We start from the raw sequence: 21508 nt of genomic DNA, 5'->3' as shown, positions 1-21508 counted from the left end.
ATATATTTGTGGCTACATGATTTGCGTACTGTAGGTCAGCATTACTCTGGAATCGTTAAACCCTTCACAGTGTTGTAAAGACCTGATGTAGTGGAATCTCTCTGTGAATCTCTCTGTGATATTAACAGTCTCAGCGATACCTGGCAAGAACAAGAACTGTGTTTAGTATTTCAACACTTCAGTTACACTCAAACCTTTTTCAGAACACACTGTGGAGTTTGACACAAACAAAATTGAGTTATTCAGTTTGTGTTTTGTTTCTCGCTCTCAGAAAATAAGTTTTCTGTGTCTGTTACTTGCACCAATAGTACTAGATTTTACTATAGACACCATTTCATTGTACATTAGCTTGAGATCTCAGTGACCACAGCAAACCAGCCGGTCAGATACTAGTACCGTCCAAACGCCCACAGTACCAAACACCGCCAAACCGATCAGAAGTAGCACACAGGACCACCTTATGATCCACTTAGGTCACCTGGGATAGATGAAACTAGACACCACGGTGCCATTAAATGATCCTCTTTGCTCTTCTAATGATTATCTAATCACATATAGACACAAGCTATGGACTAAATATGTTGTATGTTCTCTACTCGGTTTTGGAACACAGAGATGCAGTATAATGTACTTTAAAAGTTCAAAATTGTAAGCTGAAAGATATTTGCCACTCAGTTGGTATGATTCTGTACGTAAATGCGAAACTCCATTTAGTACGATATATTTAGGTTTCATTTTCAATTAGGTTACGTTAGGTTACATTATTAATGGAAAAACGCTCGTACAATATCATCCGACTTATAGGAGGCATAATATCATACGTACAATAGCATACGAATTGGATGAGACCAGGTTACTTGCTGTAGCAACGAATTAGAATTATGGGAATTATGGGAATTTACGTTGATGGTTAGGGAAACTAACTACAAAGGTTAGGATAATTTACATGAAAGGTTAAGAGAACTAACATGACAAAGGTTGGGTGAATTTATGTAGCAGGTTAGTTTTCAAGATCTGTAACTTTCAAAATACAGAAATCATCCCCGTATGATGCATTTTACATGAAGCAAACGGGGATGATTTCTGTATTTTGAAAGTTACAGATCTTGAAAATGTGATTGTTGACAAGGAAAACATTGTGGGAATATGTTTACAATGAACTAATGAAACAAATACCAAAATAACGTTTTTGGGTGGAGTTTTCCTTAAAGTTTTGAACAAGGGTTAGGGGACGGGTTAACGAAAATGCATAAGTTGTCCCCTACTCAACTGAAACATGCAACTTTTGGATTGCTAAAATGGTCATGGCTTACACACCCCACCCGACTGACCAACTAACCAAACTCCCTCCTTTTGTTTCTGTCTCAGTAGGTATCATATGTCTTGGAGGTGCTAAGAAATAAAGTCTTGGAGGTGCTAAGAAATAAAGTATGTTTCATATGGCTCTGAGGCCAGGCTGACTTACATGGCCTGATGGTGCTACCATGTGGTAGAATGGACTAACTACAGTGTAGTGCCTCTCTCACCCTCAGCCTACAGATTCCTGTAACAGTGAAAGCAATACAATGAGACAACCTACCGAGAGAGAAAACATAGCAGCCACCACTGCTGTAGTCAAAAGATGAACAAAGATCCAAAAAAAATCATTCTCTATTTCCCAGAAACTCAACAGAAACCAAACAAAAAGAGGTTTAGCTAAGGAGATGCCGCATCAAAGACCGTAGTATTTTATTAAAGAAAAAGAGTAGCATTTTATTCAACAATAGGTTTCAAATATGTACACTTAAGTGGAGCTTCATCAGTCAGAGCTGAATGTTCAAATGTTCTGTTGGCTGTACTATTGTACATTATGATCCCACCACTGTTGATGCTCTGGGTCTTGCTGAGGCCTTGGTTCTGCACGGTGAGCTGGTGATGGTCGATGTGACGGAACTCGGATGCAAAGAGGCCAAATAGGACAAAGAAGCACATGACCAGAGCCCACTCAGAAATGGACGCCATTGAGCGGTAGCCAGTATCAAAGAGTAGACCGATGGCTACTGAGGAGGAAAGGGGAGTCAAGGAGCACAACCCAAACTGGTGACAATGTCTAAAATATAGCGGTTTGTAGGGAGGACATACAGTTTTATGATAGTATTTTTACGCGCAATGTTTTCACTGTAAATTCAGGTAAAGAAGCATGATTTAGGATGATTTTTTATAAATCATTTACAATTAGCTGTGTTGACCCTGGATCACCATTCAGCTGTGTTGATCTTGGATCGTCCGGCACTCCCCTTGTGCTCTCCCTCTCTCTGATTTATCTCAGCTGATAGATCTGATGTTAAAGGATACTGGTGATGACCAAGATGGTGCAGATGCTACAGAGGGCAGCTCTGAGAGGCCCCATCCAGCGACGGTCTTTAGAGGGCTGGACTTTATAGGTGAGCCACACCTGCAACCAGAAGTAGGCCAGGCCCACAAAGAAGGCCAGAAAAGCCCCGAACACATGGATGCCAAACAACACAGATTGCTGAAAGAGACAGATGGAGAGAGGAATGGTGGTGAGAGGGAAAGAGCCAGGCAGGATATTGTCAACCATATTTCAGGGTATATCAATATGGCATCTATTTAAGGGAACATGCTAGGATTGGGACGATATTGGGATTCGTATGACGATAATACTGTAGTTATAGTATCCTATTGTAATCGTAAGGAGATACCCGAAAGCTGCCGAGGATGGAGATGCCCAGAGATGAGATGAAGCCCAGTACGATACTGGCGATGTTCACCTTGCTGTTCTGACCATAGTCCCTGACCTGCTGAAACCGGATCACCACAACCCACAGGACTGACAGAGAGAGGGAGAGGGAGAGGAAGAGAGAGAGAGAGAGAAAAGAGAGAGATGGGGGTGTTAGAGGAGGGTAGAGTGGGGAGGATAGAAGGGAGAATAAGGTTGAGGTTACAGACAGAATAATAAAGTGGTATGAACCAACATGTAAGTGCACTTACTCAAGACAGCACAGATGTTGCAGACCTGGGAAAATATACAGCTCTGTGGATCATAGGTGCCACATTCACTGGAAGACAAATTCACGTTTGAATTATTTACACATTTGGAAATGACTTGGTAATGAAATATAGACTTTTAAACACATAGCCACCAGTGTGTTAATGGTATTGTGGCTCAGTCACATTTCCCAGCATGTTTTGTTAGTGGTTATACCCGTTTAACTGGTCTGTGTTGGAGCCTCTATTGACATAGTCTAGATACACAGTGGAATTCAGGGTAAACCTTTTACAGTGTTGTAAAGACCAGCGTCACTCTTACCTGATGTAGGGGAATCTCGCTGTGATATTAACAGTCTCATTTGATACAGCGATACCGAACCTGGGAAGAACAAGAACTGTCGTTAGCATATCAATGCTTCAGAGGTTTTCTGTTTGTTATTTGCACTGAGAGTACGTTTATTATCCTCAACACAATCTCATTGTACCGTAGCGTAAGACCACACTGTTATTATATCTAGACAAGTAGCTGGAGAGAGCAGACCAGTCTGTTAGATACTCACACCACCCATATTCCCACAGTGCCAAACACCGCCAAGCAGATTGGAAGGAGTGCCCAGAGCCACATTATTGTTTACCTACTTCCCTTGGGAAATATGAAATGAGACAACTGAGACAGCCAGATACACTTTAGCCTAATTTCAATAAAAAAAGGGACAAAGGCCCTCAACTGAGGAACTCAGGAATCCATAAAAATATCTTACCCCAGGACATTTCACATGGTGACTATCCCAGAAAAAGATTTCTGCGATGATCTTTGAGGATCCCCTTCCTCGGAGCCTTAGACAGGAAACTGTCAGAGGCACCTATAACCTGGTAACGGAGAGACCCAAGAATAGTCCAACAAACTAAGGTTAATCATTGTATGTTGAAGTGAGCATAGGCTTGATGGTGCCACCATGTGGTAGAATTGACTTCCGCATCCCCCTCACACAGAGATTCCTGTAGCAGGGAAACCAATACCATGTGACAACCAGCAGAGGGACGAAACAGAGCATCCACCACTGCTGCTGTCAAAACATTGAGGACATATTCTCCCCTTTCAACAGAAACAAAGAGATAGGCTCTAGGTGAATAGATGCTGTAGACGACTTACCCAGAAGCAAATCTTGACCTGTATTTTCTGCAATAACTCTCAGGGTTGACTGAGACATCATGTAGCATGCTGTCTTTCTAATGCAATGTGAAACAGTCAGTCTTCACCTTCAGCTCGATAGCCTGGTTAAACGGACTGACAAAACAAGAGTCTGAAGAAACTGCAGCATTCTCCTTGGCGGGCAGCCAATCTGTCTGTGCCGATGCAACGGCGGAGGACCGGGTGTGTTCAGGAGGGTGCAACGTTAAAAAACATTCAGCTATAAATGCGTTACGTAGAACAACTTGGCTCCAGCAAGATAATGTTCTTAATTATACAACTACCTTTTTGCCAAACTTGTAGTTAAGTTTTCTAAGTGCTATATGTCACATAGAATTAGGTGTCATGCCATGTCTATAAATTATATTTCTATCTGCAACGTTCTTAATACTTTTACCTCTCTGAATACTCCTCTGGTTGTTTGTGTGAGATGGTAAATCTGAAGAAAATGAAGGACAGCACAGCTGATGACAGCCACCACCTGCACACAGCACTCACCGAGAGCAAATCAGGAACGGGTGAGTTTCCCAAAGGTATTCTTTATGTTTTTGGGAAACTCACACCCAAGGCTGCTTGTCCTAAAGGCTTGGACACACAGTGCTATATGCCTATTTAATCAGAAACACTAATACCACTGAAAACAGATTTGGTACAATATCTATCAAAAATATGGACCTTTGATGCAAAAAAAAATTGATTGTTTCAAATGTTTGTAAAGAAATTAATCTGCTGTTTTACACTGCAACATAAATATAAAACAAGTTTTTTAAATGACATGTGTTTGCACTGGGAGAACAAATGTCATATTTTTTATTTGTTTTACATGACAGACTGATGGAAATGCTCGATATTCTCTGTACAGTAAGTTTAAAGTGACATTTTATTAAACATTAGTCAAATAAAATCACTTACAGTTATGTAAACCCTCAGACACTTATGTAAACCCTCATGACATACAAAAAAACTTTTTTGAAGTATCAGTTCCTGTAACACATCATATTGAAGTTGATTTCAATTTCCATGGCAATAATCAGTTCATTCCTCTTCCTCTAGATAAATACTCTAGATATGTTTCCATGTCTTGATGTGCCATTGAAATAATATCTGTTGGTACAAAAATAAAACCAAAGGGGAGAAAATCTTAAATCCGCTTGACTGAATAACAGTACAAGACAATTAGAATTGTGAAACATTTTTTTATATAACTTTATGCATTTTTTCAATACTTTCATAACATAATATTCAATAAGTAAATAAATAACAGTAATACAAAAGTTGTTTGTGCGTGTACAACAAAATGCTGGGTTGTTCGACCCAACTATTGGGTTGCAGCCATTGGGCCACTTAGTTGGGTTGTTTTCTTTAAAAAGAAACTGCTGGGTTATTGATGCTGGGTTATTGAGATATGACCCAGCGGGTCAGCTCAAAAGACTGGAGTCGTGGCTTTGTAGGGGCATGGCTTTCAGATAGTTATTTTTGGCCACCCGTGAGAGTACATGTCATTCTGGTTCATGTGTTCTGTTGTATTGTTATCACATGTTAAGGTTAAACACAGACACTTTTATAGCTTTAATGATGCTTACACAAGTATGTGAGTTCCGCAAGAGCTTATGCTAAAATATGGGATATCTCAATGTTGGGATATGTATATAATAATGTTATAAATGTTATATTCAAATATGTAATGTGCAAAGAAATTAGCAGTGTACAAACTTAACATGATTAACAGGAATGACCTTTACTCTTACAGGTGGCCAAAAATCATTATTTGAAAGCCACGCCCCCAATAGGCCATGCCTCATGAAAATAACCTATGATTACATTTTTTACTAGGATTAGATGTCAGTAATTGTGAAAAACTGAGTTGAATGTATTTGGCTAAGGTGTATGTAAACTTCCGACTTCAACTGTATGTATACGTTGTAACCCTGCTAGTTAAGCATTATATCATTACAAACTCACCGACTTTTGATTTCAGTCTTTTATTGTCTTACAATACAGCATGCAATTAGTCAGTCATGAGGTTTATTTTGGTGTGTAAGAGTATGTGTTTTAGTGAAAAGGCCACACAAAATAATATAATAATTTCAGAATTGGTTAAAACTAAGTTGGTGTTAAATTAGTCGTTTCTTAGGTCAGTGTCCCCTGTTTTAGAGCTCCAGCTCAAATTTGACGTCAATCTCGGCCTTGTAAGGTTCCAACAGAGGGCGTACCTCCTCAGAGAGAAACCTCGCCACCTGAGAGGGAGACAGAATTATGAGTCAGGATGGGTCAACTATAAGCGCATGGAGAAAATCTGTATACTCTACTAAATACCAAAGAGCACACTGGTGATATTGATGCTCAGATTGAATGGATATTTTGCCACCATGAAATCTGTACCAAGTGTGCTGGAGATTATTTTCTGTTTAACTAAAGGTTAAACTAAAGATTTTACAATACTCTTGAGGCCAAGTTGTGAAAAACAAAGATAACTGGTAGTGGGGTGTTCTGTATAGTACCTGTTGGGGGGCGCGGCCGATGAAGGTCTTGGGGTCCAGGATGTTGTCAAGATGGCCCAGGATAGGGGCGAAGTAGGGGTCAGCCTGGACCCTGGCCAAGAGGTCATTGTCCCCCCCCTCCTGTTTCACCACGTTTGCAGCCTGCTGGGACAACACACGGATCTTCTCATGGCAGTCCTGGAGCAAGAACACAGGCAAGAGAAACTGTTACTGTGTGATTACACAAAAATCTAAATATGCAACATGCAACCATTTCAAAAGGTTTTGACTGGGAATATAGATAAGCATCTGTTGGTTACAGATACCTTTAAAAAAAAGTTGACTCATACAGCAGACATCTGTAAGGGTGTGTACCTGTCTGTTGCCTCCAGCCTTCACCATAGCCATGATGATGTTCTCTGTAGCCATGAAGGGAAGCTCATGACGGATGTGTCTCTCGATCACCTGAGAGCGCGAGAGAGGATGAGAGAAAGCGAGGGGGAAAGATGAAAATTATGATGAGAAAGGGATAGATTACATTAGGAGTGTAACGGTTCACCAAACCCAGGGTTCGGTACGTATTGCGGTTTTGGGGTCACGGTTCAGTTTCGGTAGAGCAGGACATTTTTAAAAAGGCAACAGTTACTGTGGTTAATTTTAGTTTTGGCAAAATATGTCAAACTAACCCAGGAAAAGATCATGAGCCATATAATGTCGGGCCCAATAAAAATGTTTTTGTTTTTCCAGGTTTCTGATTTCCCCCTGTCAAAAACACTTTAAAAAAAATAAAATGCACCAAGACATTTTAGGTCTGGCAAAAAAACAAATACATTTCATTTTTGGGTGAAGATAACCTTTCATTTTAGGTGATTTTCTGGATTTTTTTCTCCCCTCATTTTGTCTGTCATAGTTGAACTGTACCTATGATGAAAATTACAGGCCTCTCATCTTTTTAAGTGGGAGAACTTGCACAATTGGCGGCTGACAATACTTTTTTGCCCCACTGTATATTTTTTAAATGAAATATTGAAATGAATATAAGTATTCAAACACTTTACTCAGTACTTTGTTGAAGCACCTTTGGCAGCCTCAAGCCTTCTTGGGTATGACGCTACAAGCTTGGCATACCTGTATTTGGGGAGTTTCTCCATTCTTTTCTGCAGATCATCTCAAGCTCTGTCAGGTTGGATGGGGAGTCTCTCCAGAGATGATCGATCAGGTTTAAGTTCAGGCTCTGGCTGGGCCCCTCAAGAACATTCAGACTCCCAAAGCCACTCCTGTGTGGTCTTGGCTGTGTGCTTAGGGTCGCTGCCCTGTTGGAATGTGAATCGTCGCCCCAGTCTGAGCTCCGGAGCAGGCTTTCAATCAAGGATCGCACTGTACTTTGCGCCGTTACTTTTGCTCAATCCTGACTAGTCTTCCAGTCCCTGCCGATGAAAAACATCGCCACCACCATGGTTCACCGTAGGGATGGTTCCAGGTTTCCTCCAAAAGTGACATTTGTCATTCTGGCCAAAGAGTTCAATCTTGGTTTCATCAGACCAGAGAATCATATTTCTCACGGTCTGAAAGTCTTTAGGTGCCTTTTGGCAAACTCCAAGCGGGCTGTCATGTGCCTTTTAATGAAGAGTGGCTTCCGTCTGGCCACTGTACCATAAAGGCCTGATTGGTGGAGTGCTGCAGAAATTGTTGTCCTTTCCAAATCATGTCCAATCAATTGAGTTTACCACAGATGGACCCCAATCAAGTTGTAGCAACATCAAGGATGAAGAATGGAAATATGATGCACCAGAGTTCAATTACGAGTGTCATAGCAAAGGGTCTGAATGCTTGTGTAAATAAGGTGTTGTTTTATTTTGTAACATGTTTTCGCTTTGTCATTATGGAGTATTGTGTGTAGATTTTTATTTATTCTAAAATGGATTTAGGCTGTAACGTAACAAAATGTGGAAAAAGTCAAAAAGGGTCTGAATACTTTACTTTGTAGTTAACATTTCATTGAGAAGGTTTTTGGGAAAGACTTTCCATCTACCAGAAGACAGCTGTCCTTAGCATCATCGTGTACAGCTGTACACGGACAGGGGCATCCCGCTCCATTGCCTCTTCAGAAAGTTGAAGGAATACACTAATGACGTACATTTTCTTCACGTCTTATCTTGGGCAAATTAATGCTCTAATAAGTTAAATACATTTTTGCTTCTACGAGGAAGCCAAAATGTTTCCTAACTGGAGATTTAAACAATGGAGGATCATCCCATTCTGAGATAGATATATACACACACACAGTTGAAGTCGGAAGTTTACATACACCTTAGCCAAATACATATAAAATCCATTTCACAATTCCTGACATTTAATCATAGTAAAAATTCCCTGTCTGAAGGCAGTTAGGATCACCACTTTATTGTAAGAATGTGAAGTCAGAAAAATAGTAGAGAACGATTTACTTCAGCTTTTATTTATTTCATCACATTCCCAGTGGGTCAGAAGTTTACATGTTAACAAATACCAATTAAGTGTATTGGCTTTAAACTGTTTAACTTGGGTCAAAGATTCCAGGTAGCCTTCCACAAGCATCCCACAATAAATTGGGTGAATTTTGGCCCATTCCTCCTGACAGAGCTGGTGTACCCAGGTTTGTAAGGCCTCCTGGCTCACACACACCCTTTTTCACTTCTGCCCACAAATTTTCTATAGGATTGAGGTCAGGGCTTTGTGATGGTCACTCCAATACCTTGACTTTATTGTCCTTAACCCATTTTGCCACAACTTTGGAAGTATGCTTGTGGTCATTGTCCATTTGGAAGACCCATTTGCGACCAAGCTTTAACTTACTGACCGATGTCTGGAGATGTTGTTTCAATATATCCACAATTTTCCCCTCATGATTTTGTGAAGTGCACCAGTCCCTCCTGTAGCAAAGCACACCCACAACATGATGCTGCCACCCCCATGCTTCACGGTTGGGATGGTGTTCATTGGCTTTGCAAGCCTCCCCCTTTTTCCTCCAAACATAACGATGGTCAATATCGCCAAAGAGTTCCATTTTTTTTTTCTTCATCAGACCAGAGGACATTCCTCCAAAAAGTACAATCTTTGTCCCCATGTGCAGTTGCAAACCGTAGTCTGGCTTTTTTATGGCGGTTATGGAGCAGTGGCTTCTTCCTTGCTGAGCGACCTTTCAGGTTATGTTGATATAGGACACGTTTTACTGTGGGTATAGATGCTGGAGGAACCTGTTCCTCCAGCATCTTCACAAGGTCCTTTGCTGTTGTTCTGGGACTGATTTGCACTTTTTGCACCAAAGTATGTTCATCTCTAGGAGACAGAACGCGTCTCCTTCCTGAGTGGTAAGACAGCTGCCTGGTCCCATGGTGTTTATACTTGCATCATATTGTTTGTACAGATGAACGTGGTACCTTCAGGCATTTGGAAATGGTTCCCAAGGATGAACCAGACTTGTGGAGGTTTACACATTTTTCTTGGCTGATTTCGTTTTGATTTTCCCATGATGTCAAGCAAAAGAGGCACAGAGTTTGATGGTAGGCCTTGAAATACAGTCACAGCTACACCTCCAATTGACTCATACGTCAGAAGCTTCTAAAGCCATGGCATTATTTTCTGGACTTTCCAAGATGTTTAAAGGCACAGTCAACTTAGTGCATGTAAAATTCTGACTTCAACTGTGTGTGTGTGTGTGTGCTATATTCACTCAAAGTGCTGACCAAACAGAGGTCCCCATACCAAATGGTTCAGATACGAATGTGTACCGTTATACCCCTACATAACATCAAATCACATTTTATTGGTCACGAACACGGTTAGAAAATGTTAATGTAATTGTAGGGAAAATCTTGTGCTTCTAGTTCCGACAGTGCAGCAATATCTAACAGTTCCCCAATCTAATACACAATCTAAGTAAAGGCATGGAATAAGAATATACAAATATATGGATGAGCAATGACAGAGCGGCATAAACAAAAGAGAGATGCAAAAGATGTATAAAATACAGTATATACATATGAGATGAGTAATGCAATATATGAAAACATTATTAAAGTGGCATTATTAAAGTGACTAGTGATCCATTTATTAAAGTAGCCCATGTCTGTATGTAGAGGCAGCAGCCTCTGTGTTAGTGATGGCTGTTTAACAGTCTGATGACCTGCAAGAAGAGTGTGAGTTGAATGTTGTTCCTCTGTGTGCAGATATGCAGTTGTGTACTCATGAAATGACAAGGTTTAAAACGCTGGTGATAATACCTTGAGGACAATGGTAAAAATAAAAACAATTAAACATCCCGGTTTATTGTGTTTTTATCCTCAATTTCTGTCTGGAGAAGATTACTACATCTAATTATCTTTAAATAACTCAATGACTCTACCTTGGGGTAGACCACCAGACCTTCAGTGATGTTCTGCAGGGTGCTGAGGATGATGTCAGCAGTAAGGAAAGACTCAGGGAGAGAGATTCTCCTGTTGGCACTGTCATCTAGTGTTCTTTCCAGCCACTGGACAGAGGCGGTCTGGAGGGGATCAGCGAGCAGCGCTATCAGGTGGCGGGCCAGACTACAGCAACGCTCACAACGCATTGGGTTCCTCTTGTAGGCCATGGCACTGGAGCCTAGTGGGGGAGAGACTTGTCAGTGGGACCCAGACTAGTAACAATGGGTTGGCATTTAGGAAACAACTTAAACTAGCGGTTTACTCTGAGTCATCAGGATGATTTACTGTTTGGTGCCTTAATCAAAGTGAAATCTAGGGCCGAAACTCAATTGTATATTATTATTGTATATTATCCTCACATCCTTCCTCCACAGCTCCTTGTCAAAGCACATTGGAGCAGAAGATCAGAGGTAAAGGATCTTCTGATCTTTTGCTCCAATCCACTTTGAGAAAAATGCAAGGAGAGAGGAATCGAGAGTCACCCTCGTTTTGGGATTAGATTCCCCTATACCTGGGTAGGATGTTGATCAATTTCCTTCTTATAAACTCACCGATCTGCTCCTTCTCAAAAGGCTCCTCTATCTCTTTAAGGTTAGCCAGCAGGCGGATGTCAGTGCAGATCTGAGGAGGAGAGTATAAGTTATTACCTGTGGGTCATTCATTCAACTACTGTTAAAGACCACCAGGAGGCATTGTTTCGCCGTATATAGACTTGTGACTTAGGGCTGTAAGGATGACAAACTGATTTCCACTAAAGTAAAATCTCATCTCCACCTTGTGGATGGTGGCTCCCATACTGGCCAGGTGAGAGAGGGAGTCAATGTCCACCTTACGACTGTACGTCTGTCCGGTCACCATGTAGGCCCTGGGGGAAAAAGGAACAGGATTAGAGAACATAAACCTAAAAATTAAAAAAAGTTGAGGGATCTGTTTGTACTAGGCTCAAATTACAAAACTTGTGGTAGATAGAAAAATCAAGACTGTTGACAAAAGTATAAATGCAACTCGCTTTTTGAAGCCTGCCATCTCTGTGACCATTCTGTCCAGATCCTCCACCTTATCATGGTCCCCCTGGAAGAGCTGCAGGAAGCTGGCCTGGGTGCCTGTAGTACCCTTCACCCCCCGGAAACGCAGGTCTTCGCGGGCACGCTGAAGGTTCCGCATGTCCATGGCCAGGTCCTGGAGCCACAGACATGCTCTCTTACCCACTGTGGTCAACTGGGCCGGCCTGGTAGAGAGCGAGAGAGAGGTGGAGGAGAAATAAGATACAGAAAGGTGAGAAGAAAAGTTCAAATAAAATGTAGAGGAAAAAAAGAAGTGAAGATTCAAATAAAAACAGAAAGATGAAGACAGAAATAAGCCAGAGATTAAAGTGCACTGAATATCATCCACCTCTGGCCTGCTCGCCTCCCTACCAAAAAAGTTGCTCAAGTCAAAATTGGAACAAATAAAAACAGAAAGATGAAACCCCACCTCTTTAAGAATACCTAGGAAATAAAGTAATCCTTCTCACCCCCCCTTAAAATATTTAGATGCACTATTGTAAAGTGGTTGTTCCACTGAATGTCATAAGGTGAATGAATATTTGTAAGTCGCTCTGGATAAGAGTGTCTGCTAAATGACTTAAATGTAAATGTAATATATCACTTTAATCCTAGAGGAATATAAGAACATTTTGAAGATACACAACTTAGAAGATGAGAGGACAGGAGAACTAAAAAGTAAATAGAGTGCCAATGGTCAATAGGGAATTGTCAATGGAAATAATTGGTCTTTAGTTCAACAGCTGTTCAGAATCTTTGGAATGTCAGAGAGGTATGACGGCTGTGTGGTCCCATGGTGTTTACACTTGCGTACTATTGTTTGTGCAGATGAACGTGGTACCTTCAGGCGTTTGGAAGTTGCTCCCAAGGATGAACCAGACTTGTGGAGGTCTACCATTTTTTTTTCAGAGGCCTTGGCTGATTTATTTGATTTTCCCATGATGTCAAGCAAGGAGGCACTGAGTTTCAAGGTAGGCCTTGAAATACATCCACGGGTACACCTCCAATTGACTCAAATGATTTCAAGTGGCCTATCAGAAGCTTCTAAAGCCATGACATAATTTTATGGAATTTTCCAAGCTGTTTAAAAGGCACAGTCAACTTAGCATATGTAAACTTCTGACCCACTGGAATACAGTGAATTATAAGTTAAATAATCTGTCTGTAAACAACTGTTGGAAAAATTACTTGTGTCATGCACAAAGTAGATGTCCTAACAGACTTGCCAAAACTATAGTTTGTTAACAAAATTAGTTAATGACTCCAACCTAAGTGTATGTAAACTTCCGACTTCACCTGTATCCACAATGGCACATATAGTCCATGAGCCAGGGGGGAGATTGGTCGGGCTCACTTGGGCTGACAATGTCTCAGTGATTACCTTGAAAGTCTATAGTCACTAGCGTTAGAAATGTGTCAGTATGCAACAAGTTATATGCTCACATATATCCTTTAATTATATATCACTGGAAAGCTTTGATTGGCATCTGTGAATCTGTCAAAACATTTTTGATTTTCAGGTCACCATAACCTTGACCTTTGACTTCTAGGGTACATATCATAATTACCTGTATAAATTGCTTTAAAAGGAAACCCTGATACATGTGTATCTTTGTTTGACAAGTGGTTCTGAAAGGGTACTCCCAACAGTTAATAGGATAACATTGTATAGAATGTTAATCAGCTCATCCATGACTCTTCACTCTTACATATCCATTTTACATGTTTGAAGAGAAAACATTGCAGTTATTGATCACGACATCTTCAGAAATAAGCAATTCAGACAGATTTTTAGGCACATTCTTACAGTTCTGTGAATGATCTTTATATCTGCACAGCTGGCTCATTTGGTTGTGTACTCTACATGACTATGAGCATGTTATGATATTATTGGGCACGCTACAGTTACATTCATACAGGTATGATCGTGTGAAGTTGATACAATAAGATCCTATCGAGTTGCTTGGCAGCCATATAGGAAAAAGGTTTCTGTGGAGTTAATACGCGAATCCTGTGATGGCCCTGTATCTACAAATATTTTTTAAAAGGCCTGTTCTAGCAGTGTGTGTGTGTGTGTGTGTGAAATGTGGTGCCTCCGTCATCAAAGTTTCAATCCAAAAACACATCTGCCCCACTACATGGAATTCTGTGGCTAAGCTTCCAACATTCTAATGTCTATGGCACAATATGGGCTATTTAAAAATAAAAATAAATAGTTGTATAGCTGGTGCTTTCAAAAGTTGGTTATATTATATATCATTTTAAAAGGTAACTTCAACTTCCTTTCAGAACCACTTGTCAAACAAAGATTAAAATGCATCAGGGGTTTCCTTTAAGTGATTTACACAGATATAGCAAAGGTCAAAGTTCTGTTGACCTGAACATTCCAAAAATATGTCTGATGGATAGCTGTGAAGCTAAGCTTTCCAATGATATAGGATTAAAGGCTATACGTGAACAATACATTGTTCAAAACTGACATTGTTTGTCATCGGGTAAAATCCCTGTGGGGAAAATAAATGGGATGGAGGGATGAAATAAAGTGTGATAACACAGAGAACGGTACCATTGCTGCACTGCTATCACACATTTTCCAACTCTAGAGACACAAACCTTGAAGAAAATCACTGGGACATCGTCGGCCCAAGTGAGCCCGACAGCCCAACTTTGAGGGTCATGCTCATGGACTAACAAAGACGTTCGAACCTCCTGGGGTGTTCATACTTACTGGTAATGTGTGAAACCCAGGGTGGGGAGACCAGCGTATTTTTCAGCAAAGTTTGACACTCTGTCGATCACTCTGGCCAACTATAGAGACAGAATACTGTTTTTAGTTTACGGAAGTGATAAGGATATATAGGATCATACTTGTTCGACGCTCGCAGACATTTTCAACAAAGTTGCACATAACTTTACACTATACTATCAGTATCTAGTGCTGCCCTGGCGGTAGTAGTATTAATCCTTTCTGGTCTTAAACAACTCATTTACCTTCGGCAGGAGAATGTCAAAACCGTCACGAAGCAGGATCAAATCCTGGGAGGGAGGGGGGGGGGAAGCAGGTATATCAGTCAATATGAATAAAAATTTCAGTCGTATATATACACCCATGAGAAACAAACATGACCATTAAGCACACTCATCCTAAAATAACGTGGTTGTCGGGCTTCTCTTACCGTGTTGTCTCCCACGTAACAGGAAGTGGCGCCCAGGTGGATGATGGGAGCAGCGGTGGGGCAGCAGTGGGCGAAAGTGTGGACGTGGGCCATGACATCGTGCCTCAGCTTGCTCTCCTCCTCCGCCGCCATGGCAAAGTCGATGTCCTCAGCGTGGCTCTCCATCTCGGTCACCTGGGCGTCGGTGACGAGCAGGCCAAGAGCCTGGAGAAGGGAGGATAAGAAGAGGAGAGAGAGTTAGAAGGAGCAGACAAAGATCCTGGAGGTCAGCGGGGGAGGGGGCAAGAGAAGCAGAGACAGAGATGGTACTCTAGGGGTGTAGGGAAAGCACTGCAGCCTGTCATTGTAGCTGATACACTGGATGCATATCCCAGAGTAAGCGCTAGCTACTTTATCAAGTGTTCCCTGGATTTTATTAAGCCAAAACATCGTTGCAACATTGCAGCTTGTAGTAGTTGCACATTGTAGGCTCCCATGTAATAAAAAGTAAGCCAAGTGGGTCAATGGGACGTGAGGTGGAACGGTTCAGAAAGTGGGTCAACATTTTCCAATCACTTTCAAACAGATAGCTAGATGCGTTGTTGTTTTGATCCATATCTCACAGAGTACTTTGGAAAACTATTCAAGCGCAATCATCACGGTAGGTCTATTTAAAACCATTGAAAAATAGAATGTGGTGTTTGAGTAGAAGATCAGGAGGTTGGCCCTGTTTATTAGAATAGCGAGTGACATTACTGGGCAGCGTCTCAACTCCCTCCCTACCCCTCCCCTTAACCGTAAGCAACAATGTTTTTTACTTGGCTCTGGATAGGTAGGCAGTGCAGTTTCCACCATATTGTATACAATTTACATATCTGCAAACATAGAAGGGCTACTTAGGGCCAAGGAGAAGGGAGTGAAGAGAGTAGAGGTTAACGCTCAGGGGGTGTCTTATTACCCTGACATTTTGGCCTGGCTATTTTAGACAACCCCACCCCAACAGAAAAACACTGTAGCCCAACTTGCTACTTGACATCTGACAAAACAAAGTTTTGTATGGGAACACTATGTACATTCCTTTTCATAAGGACACAAGTTTAAAGTATCTACTAACGAGTGTGAGAAGAGAGATTTCCAACACCCCCATGGCCCTGTGCATGCGTGTGTGTCAGCTGAGCTGCTAAAAGGCTCCATAAGCAGAGATGACCAGTATTTAGGGAATGGGGAACACCTAGTCAGTTGTCCAACTGAAATGTGTCTTCCATATTTAACTCAACCCCTCTGACTCAGAGGTGCAGGGGGGATGCCTTAAATCAACATACATGGCGCTCGGGGAACAGTGGGTTAACTGCCTTGCTCAGGGGCAGAACGACAGATTTTTACCTTGTCAGCTTGGGGATTCAATACTGGCCCAATGCTCTAACCACCAGGCTACCTGCCTAATTTATGTTATGTATTAAAAAATATATTTTAATTACTTCAGAGTATTTTGAATTACACTGGGCTGAACTAAACTCCAAATGTACTTTGTATTTTCAAAAAGAAAAATATTTTACTATAAAATGTTGTATAGTGGTTCACATTTTGTGGCTCCCCTTTCACCCTACATTGGAATCAGAAGTCTGATAGCACTGTGGTGTGATAAAAGCATCTGCTAAATGAATTAAATATAAATGTACAATACCAGTCAAAAAGTTGACACCTACTCATTCAAGGGTTTTTCTTTACTTTTACTACTTTCTACACTGTAGAATAAGAGTGAAGACATCAAAACGATGCAATAACACATACAGAATTATATAGTAACCAAAAACACTTGACCAGGGCAGAAATTTTACAAACCGACTGGTTGGAAAGGTGGCATCCTATGAAGTTGAAAGTCCATGAACTCTACAATATGGGCCAGTCTACTGATAATGTTTGTCTATGGAGATTGCCGCCCTGTGTGCTCGATTTTATACACTTGTCAGAAACATGTGTGGCTGAAATAGCGAATCCACTAATCGGAAGGAGTATCCACATACTTTTGGCCATGTAGTGTTTATTTGCACACACATTTTGTCGTATATTTCGATACAAAATATAACGATCAATGTATCTGTATTGTCATTTCTGGCTATCCCTGCCTATATCCTTACCTTTTTGTAGTCCATTTCCCCTCCACTAACAGAACAGATGAGCTGATGCATTTGTCAGAGGGTCTGATAGTAACTTTAATTACACACACACAGCGCCCCTGTAAATTAGAAGAGTTGTGGAAGTCATTTTTGTCTTTAAGCTAATCAACAAAAAAATTGCTCACATCCAGGCCGTGATTGGGAGTCATTTGGGTGGAGCACAATTGGCCTCCGGGTTTGGCCGTCAATGTAAATAAGAATTTGTATTTAATTGACTTGCCAAGTAAAACAATGTTAGATTTTTTTTTAAATGCCTAGTGTTTCTCTTAAAGGTTTTTGCTTTGCAACACTTCTTTAGGTTTCAAAGTCTGCACTTTTACTCATCATGTTGACTAGCTAGACATATATCCAGTTTCCAAATAGTTTAGCCCAACAGCAGTGGATTATTGGAATTTGCAGTGTGGTCACGAGGCTGAAAGTATATGGAACCCAGACATTAAGTCGAGGCTAGATTCATTGAAGGGGATAACGTTAAATCTGAAGGACTACTACAGGGTTGATTGAAAGTTGGTAAAGTAAGTTACACTAGTCCAGTGTTAACCAATCCTGGTCCTCGAGTACCCTCAACAGTACACAACTATGCAATGACGGATCACAAGACACTGCATCCTACTAGAAAAACTAGCTTGTTTAGCTGCTGCCTACTATGGTTCGCATCTTCTCTCTTGGGAAGGCAAACATTCTGAACCTGTTCATTTACTGTAAGGTCCCCATATTTATAGCAGGGAACTTGAAGTCTCTCAAGGTCGCAACTTTTACAATAGACTTGCAAAATATATTTGGAAAACAATAGCTAGCTAACGTTAGTTACTGAAATACAAACGAGGGCATGCATAACAGTTACATGTTCATCCCATGATGGCTAGCTAAGTTACTATAAAATACCTAACACCTTTTCCGCTTTGGCCAGGTAGATCCACAGTTTTCTCCACGTTGTGAATTTCTTCCTGTCACTGAAGTTGTAGGCCATTTCCTTGCTGGCATATCGAGACACCAGCGGCGAACGATACTTACTAAATTCGTCCATAACTAAAACTCGCTTATCACCAGCATGCGTGCAGTGCTGCCAACTAATTTTCAGGCGAAATTGCTAGAGGCAGGTCAATTTGTTGCAAAAAGTTGCTCAATTTACGTTGTGATGTCATTACGTAATAACGTAAAACTGTGTCATTACGTAGAATACGCAACAAAGTTACTGAAATTGACTGGCCATCTCTGCAAAAAATATGATTGACATTTGTTAGTAAATATTTCTTTGTTTATTATCATATATTTTTATTTGTAAAAGTAATATAAACACAACACATTTTATATGATCACATTTTTATTTTGAAACACAACACATTGAATTATTAAACAATTACATTTTATATATTTATTTTTTAACCACTAAGCCTACACATTCTGAACAATTATAGTTTTAAGCAGTGTATTGGTATTTAGTTAACATGCTACCTAACTGCTCAACAATTATAGGTACAGGCTAATAACAAGGTATATAAGCTATCTTATTGAACAAGCAACTTAACTCAAATAAGGATGTATGCGCTAGGCATCTCTCTCCAGCTCTCTCCAGGTTGTTGTGCTGTTTGGCTGGCTATCTGCTCAATGGTTTCCTCCAGATATTGCCACTGTTTTCACACACACTGCAGTACACATTGCCACCATCAGCTGTGTGTCTCCGCCAGTTCCAGAAAGTCCACTCCTTCCATACGTACTGTAAATATGATGAATCATAGGTTGGCAAGGAAATCCTATTCATCTTCATAGTCACTGAGCTGGAACCAGCAGAAGAGGATGGAGTGGCCTTAAAGCTGTATGCTGCTATGCTGCCAAACTGCTGCAGAACTTCACTTGGTAGTTTATGCTGGTAACAGGTATCACCAGCCAGCTTCAGTCCATAGCGCACCAGGAGTATGGAGTTGACAGTTGACAGTGACATTCTATTTCTTATAACTTTGACTTGACCACACTCATTTGGCTGAACAGCCGTTCAACCTCCGCGTTTGAGTGTGGCAAGGAGAGGGCAGCGAATGCAGCTTTGCACAGTTCTTCAAATGAATTTGACCCGGAAGAGTCCGTGTAGTTATTGACTTCTCTCCAAAACTCGACTGTATTTTCAGTTGAGTCCCACCTAAACAGATGGAATTTCTCCATTGAGGAACCAATGTATCAATTGTTTGGGGCCGGTATCCCAGTAGCTCAGCTACTTTAATAATTTCAGTTGTGCCTTTATTGAGCTTTAGCTTTTCCTTAACACTGAACAAGGCCATGTTTCGCAAGGTTTCAAGGTTGTCTGGGAGCCTTGCTGGGAGCTCCTTGCTTAAAGCAACAATGGTGTTGATGCACTGTCTCCGAATGACCTTTTTGTCCTCTGGCACAAGACTGAGTTGGTACACCGTGCTCTCGAAAAGGTACCGAAGGTATGGTGATGGACTGAGATGTCCATCAATGGCATCCTTCAGGACATCAATTTTTGCCATAGTGTTGACTACTTTGCTGCAAATTGATGTTAAGAGGTGTACCAGATTGTCCAAAAGCTTGACAGGATCTGTTTGCTCTCCCTCAAATGACTTCACTGCAACTTGTACGTCAGACAGGATTGATTTCAAGAATGTCAGGTAGACATAGTTGGTCTTGTCCATGTACATGGCGTGTAGCACATCCACCATGTAGCAACGCTCTCTGGCCTTGGTCAACTCAAAGTGGAGTTTCAGTTCTTCCCACTGGCTCAATATACGAGTTACCGCAGGCTCAATATACGAGTTACCGGAGGCACAATATACGAGTTACCGCAGGCTCAATATACGAGTTACCGCAGGCTCAATATACGAGTTACCGCAGGCACAATCCATAGCCAACGTGTGGCACACACTTTGGTGATCTGCAGGGGTTTCTGGCCACAATGAATGGTGGCATACACTGCTTTGTACTGCTTTGTACGCCTCGCGCCGTTTTGGGGTAATCGAAAACCAGTTTAAGATTGAGTATTCAACACTCCTAGGGATGGTTTCTTGGGATGCTTCACAGACAGCCAATTGTAAAGACTGGCACACACAGCGGATGAGTACCAAATTGGGCAATGCACATTCTTCCTTTAAAGGTTACACTTCTCAAGAAACTCAACTACCGCCTTTGCCATTGATCTGGCATCACCCCCCCCCCAATTCAACCAGCCCAAGAAATGTGGACACAACAGTTCTTTTTTTAGCACTGGAATACCGAATCACCACACCCAGGTATTTCGAGACACTGACATCAGTGGACTCATCCAAAAGGAGACTGAACTTCTCATCCCCCACATCTGATGTTACCCTTCTGAGAAAATAAGTAGCAGGTATTCCCCTAATCATTCCTGTGCACTTGGTGCGGTGCATTTGGAAGTTTGTTGCTGCCGCAGAATCTGAAAAGGCAGCTTTGCAAGCCATACCTAAAGGTTTACATGCTAGCAGCAAACAATGCTCTGCAGTGGCCAATGGCCATAGTAGCTTCTGCGCTTTTGCAGTTATCCACTTTTTTAACCAACTGTGGTAATGTAGCCTGAGTTGTGGGGTTGTACTCTTTCGATTTATTTATATGCTTTGCTGTAGCACAATGTTTTTTGATGTCATACATTTTTGCAAGCAATATCTGATTTGCAGTACACACAGTATGCCTGACAATCATCCCCAATTACTGGCTTCAGCCACCCTTTAAATTCAGGTACAGACTCACACTCTTTTCTGTACTTCTGTCAATAAAATTTTGATTGAGAGATGTTGATTGATGTTGTAAGTTCTGTTCACGATCAAACATTTGTCACCAACTATATTCATTGGGTTTGTCTCATCAAACGCATACTACTGCTGCTGCAGTCAGCCAACAATGATTTGCAATTTGCTGAAATTGCTGCTAGCCTGCTGCTGCCTGTGCACGAGCTGAGCGCCTGCTGCTGACATCACTGTAAGGGTTGTCGTCGGGGGAAGAAGGAAAGGACCAAAGCGCAGCGTGGTTAGTGTTCATCTTTTTTAATAAAAAACTGAACA

The 21508-nt window shown here is 41.2% G+C and overlaps 2 protein-coding genes across 6 annotated transcripts; both read right to left on the bottom strand.

Moving 5' to 3' along the window:
* Nucleotides 1-1704: 1704 nt before the first annotated feature.
* LOC124000372 (modulator of macroautophagy TMEM150B-like) lies at nucleotides 1705-4306 on the bottom strand. Of its 4 annotated transcripts, none has more exons than XM_046306687.1 (8): nucleotides 4145-4306; nucleotides 3753-3861; nucleotides 3552-3634; nucleotides 3311-3370; nucleotides 2992-3059; nucleotides 2703-2830; nucleotides 2335-2512; nucleotides 1705-2036 (listed from the first exon to the last, which is right to left on the bottom strand). In XM_046306687.1, the coding sequence occupies exons 3-8, from the start codon at nucleotides 3614-3616 to the stop codon at nucleotides 1753-1755; spliced, it is 783 nt and encodes a 260-aa protein (XP_046162643.1). In that variant the 5' UTR covers nucleotides 3617-3634; nucleotides 3753-3861; nucleotides 4145-4306; the 3' UTR covers nucleotides 1705-1752. The 4 variants fall into 4 exon arrangements, with proteins under 4 accessions (XP_046162643.1, XP_046162642.1, XP_046162640.1 ...); XM_046306686.1 differs by having other exon boundaries at nucleotides 1705-2039; nucleotides 3552-3626; nucleotides 4145-4301; XM_046306684.1 differs by having other exon boundaries at nucleotides 1705-2039; nucleotides 4145-4300.
* Nucleotides 4307-5088: 782 nt separating this feature from the next.
* On the bottom strand, nucleotides 5089-18614 carry LOC124000351 (adenylosuccinate lyase-like). Of its 2 annotated transcripts, none has more exons than XM_046306648.1 (11): nucleotides 18369-18507; nucleotides 15328-15531; nucleotides 15143-15187; nucleotides 14880-14959; nucleotides 12118-12336; nucleotides 11883-11973; nucleotides 11660-11729; nucleotides 11048-11286; nucleotides 7039-7128; nucleotides 6685-6861; nucleotides 5089-6420 (listed from the first exon to the last, which is right to left on the bottom strand). In XM_046306648.1, the coding sequence occupies exons 2-11, from the start codon at nucleotides 15490-15492 to the stop codon at nucleotides 6334-6336; spliced, it is 1263 nt and encodes a 420-aa protein (XP_046162604.1). In that variant the 5' UTR covers nucleotides 15493-15531; nucleotides 18369-18507; the 3' UTR covers nucleotides 5089-6333. The 2 variants fall into 2 exon arrangements, with proteins under 2 accessions (XP_046162604.1, XP_046162603.1); XM_046306647.1 differs by having other exon boundaries at nucleotides 5096-6420; nucleotides 18376-18614.
* Nucleotides 18615-21508: the final 2894 nt, after the last annotated feature.

Source organism: Oncorhynchus gorbuscha, linkage group LG16, assembly GCF_021184085.1.
Source record: "Oncorhynchus gorbuscha isolate QuinsamMale2020 ecotype Even-year linkage group LG16, OgorEven_v1.0, whole genome shotgun sequence".
Lineage (NCBI taxonomy): Eukaryota > Metazoa > Chordata > Actinopteri > Salmoniformes > Salmonidae > Oncorhynchus > Oncorhynchus gorbuscha.
This window is presented reverse-complemented; position numbering and strand designations above follow the sequence as displayed.

Coding starts and splice junctions, on each gene's coding strand:
- LOC124000372 (XM_046306686.1), bottom strand. CDS start 3,616: ATGTGGCTCTGGGCACTCCTTCCAATCTGCTTGGCGGTGTTTGGCACT. Junction 3,371..3,551: donor ACTGTGGGAATATGGGTGGT/GTGAGTATCTAA, acceptor TGTTCTTCCCAG/GTTCGGTATCGCTGTATCAA. Junction 2,831..2,991: donor CAACATCTGTGCTGTCTTGA/GTAAGTGCACTT, acceptor TCTCTCTGTCAG/TCCTGTGGGTTGTGGTGATC.
- LOC124000351 (XM_046306647.1), bottom strand. CDS start 18,510: ATGGACGAATTTAGTAAGTATCGTTCGCCGCTGGTGTCTCGATATGCC. Junction 15,532..18,375: donor ACCTGGCCAAAGCGGAAAAG/GTGTTAGGTATT, acceptor TCCCTTCTCCAG/GCTCTTGGCCTGCTCGTCAC. Junction 11,974..12,117: donor GAGATGGCAGGCTTCAAAAA/GCGAGTTGCATT, acceptor TTTTTCCCCCAG/GGCCTACATGGTGACCGGAC.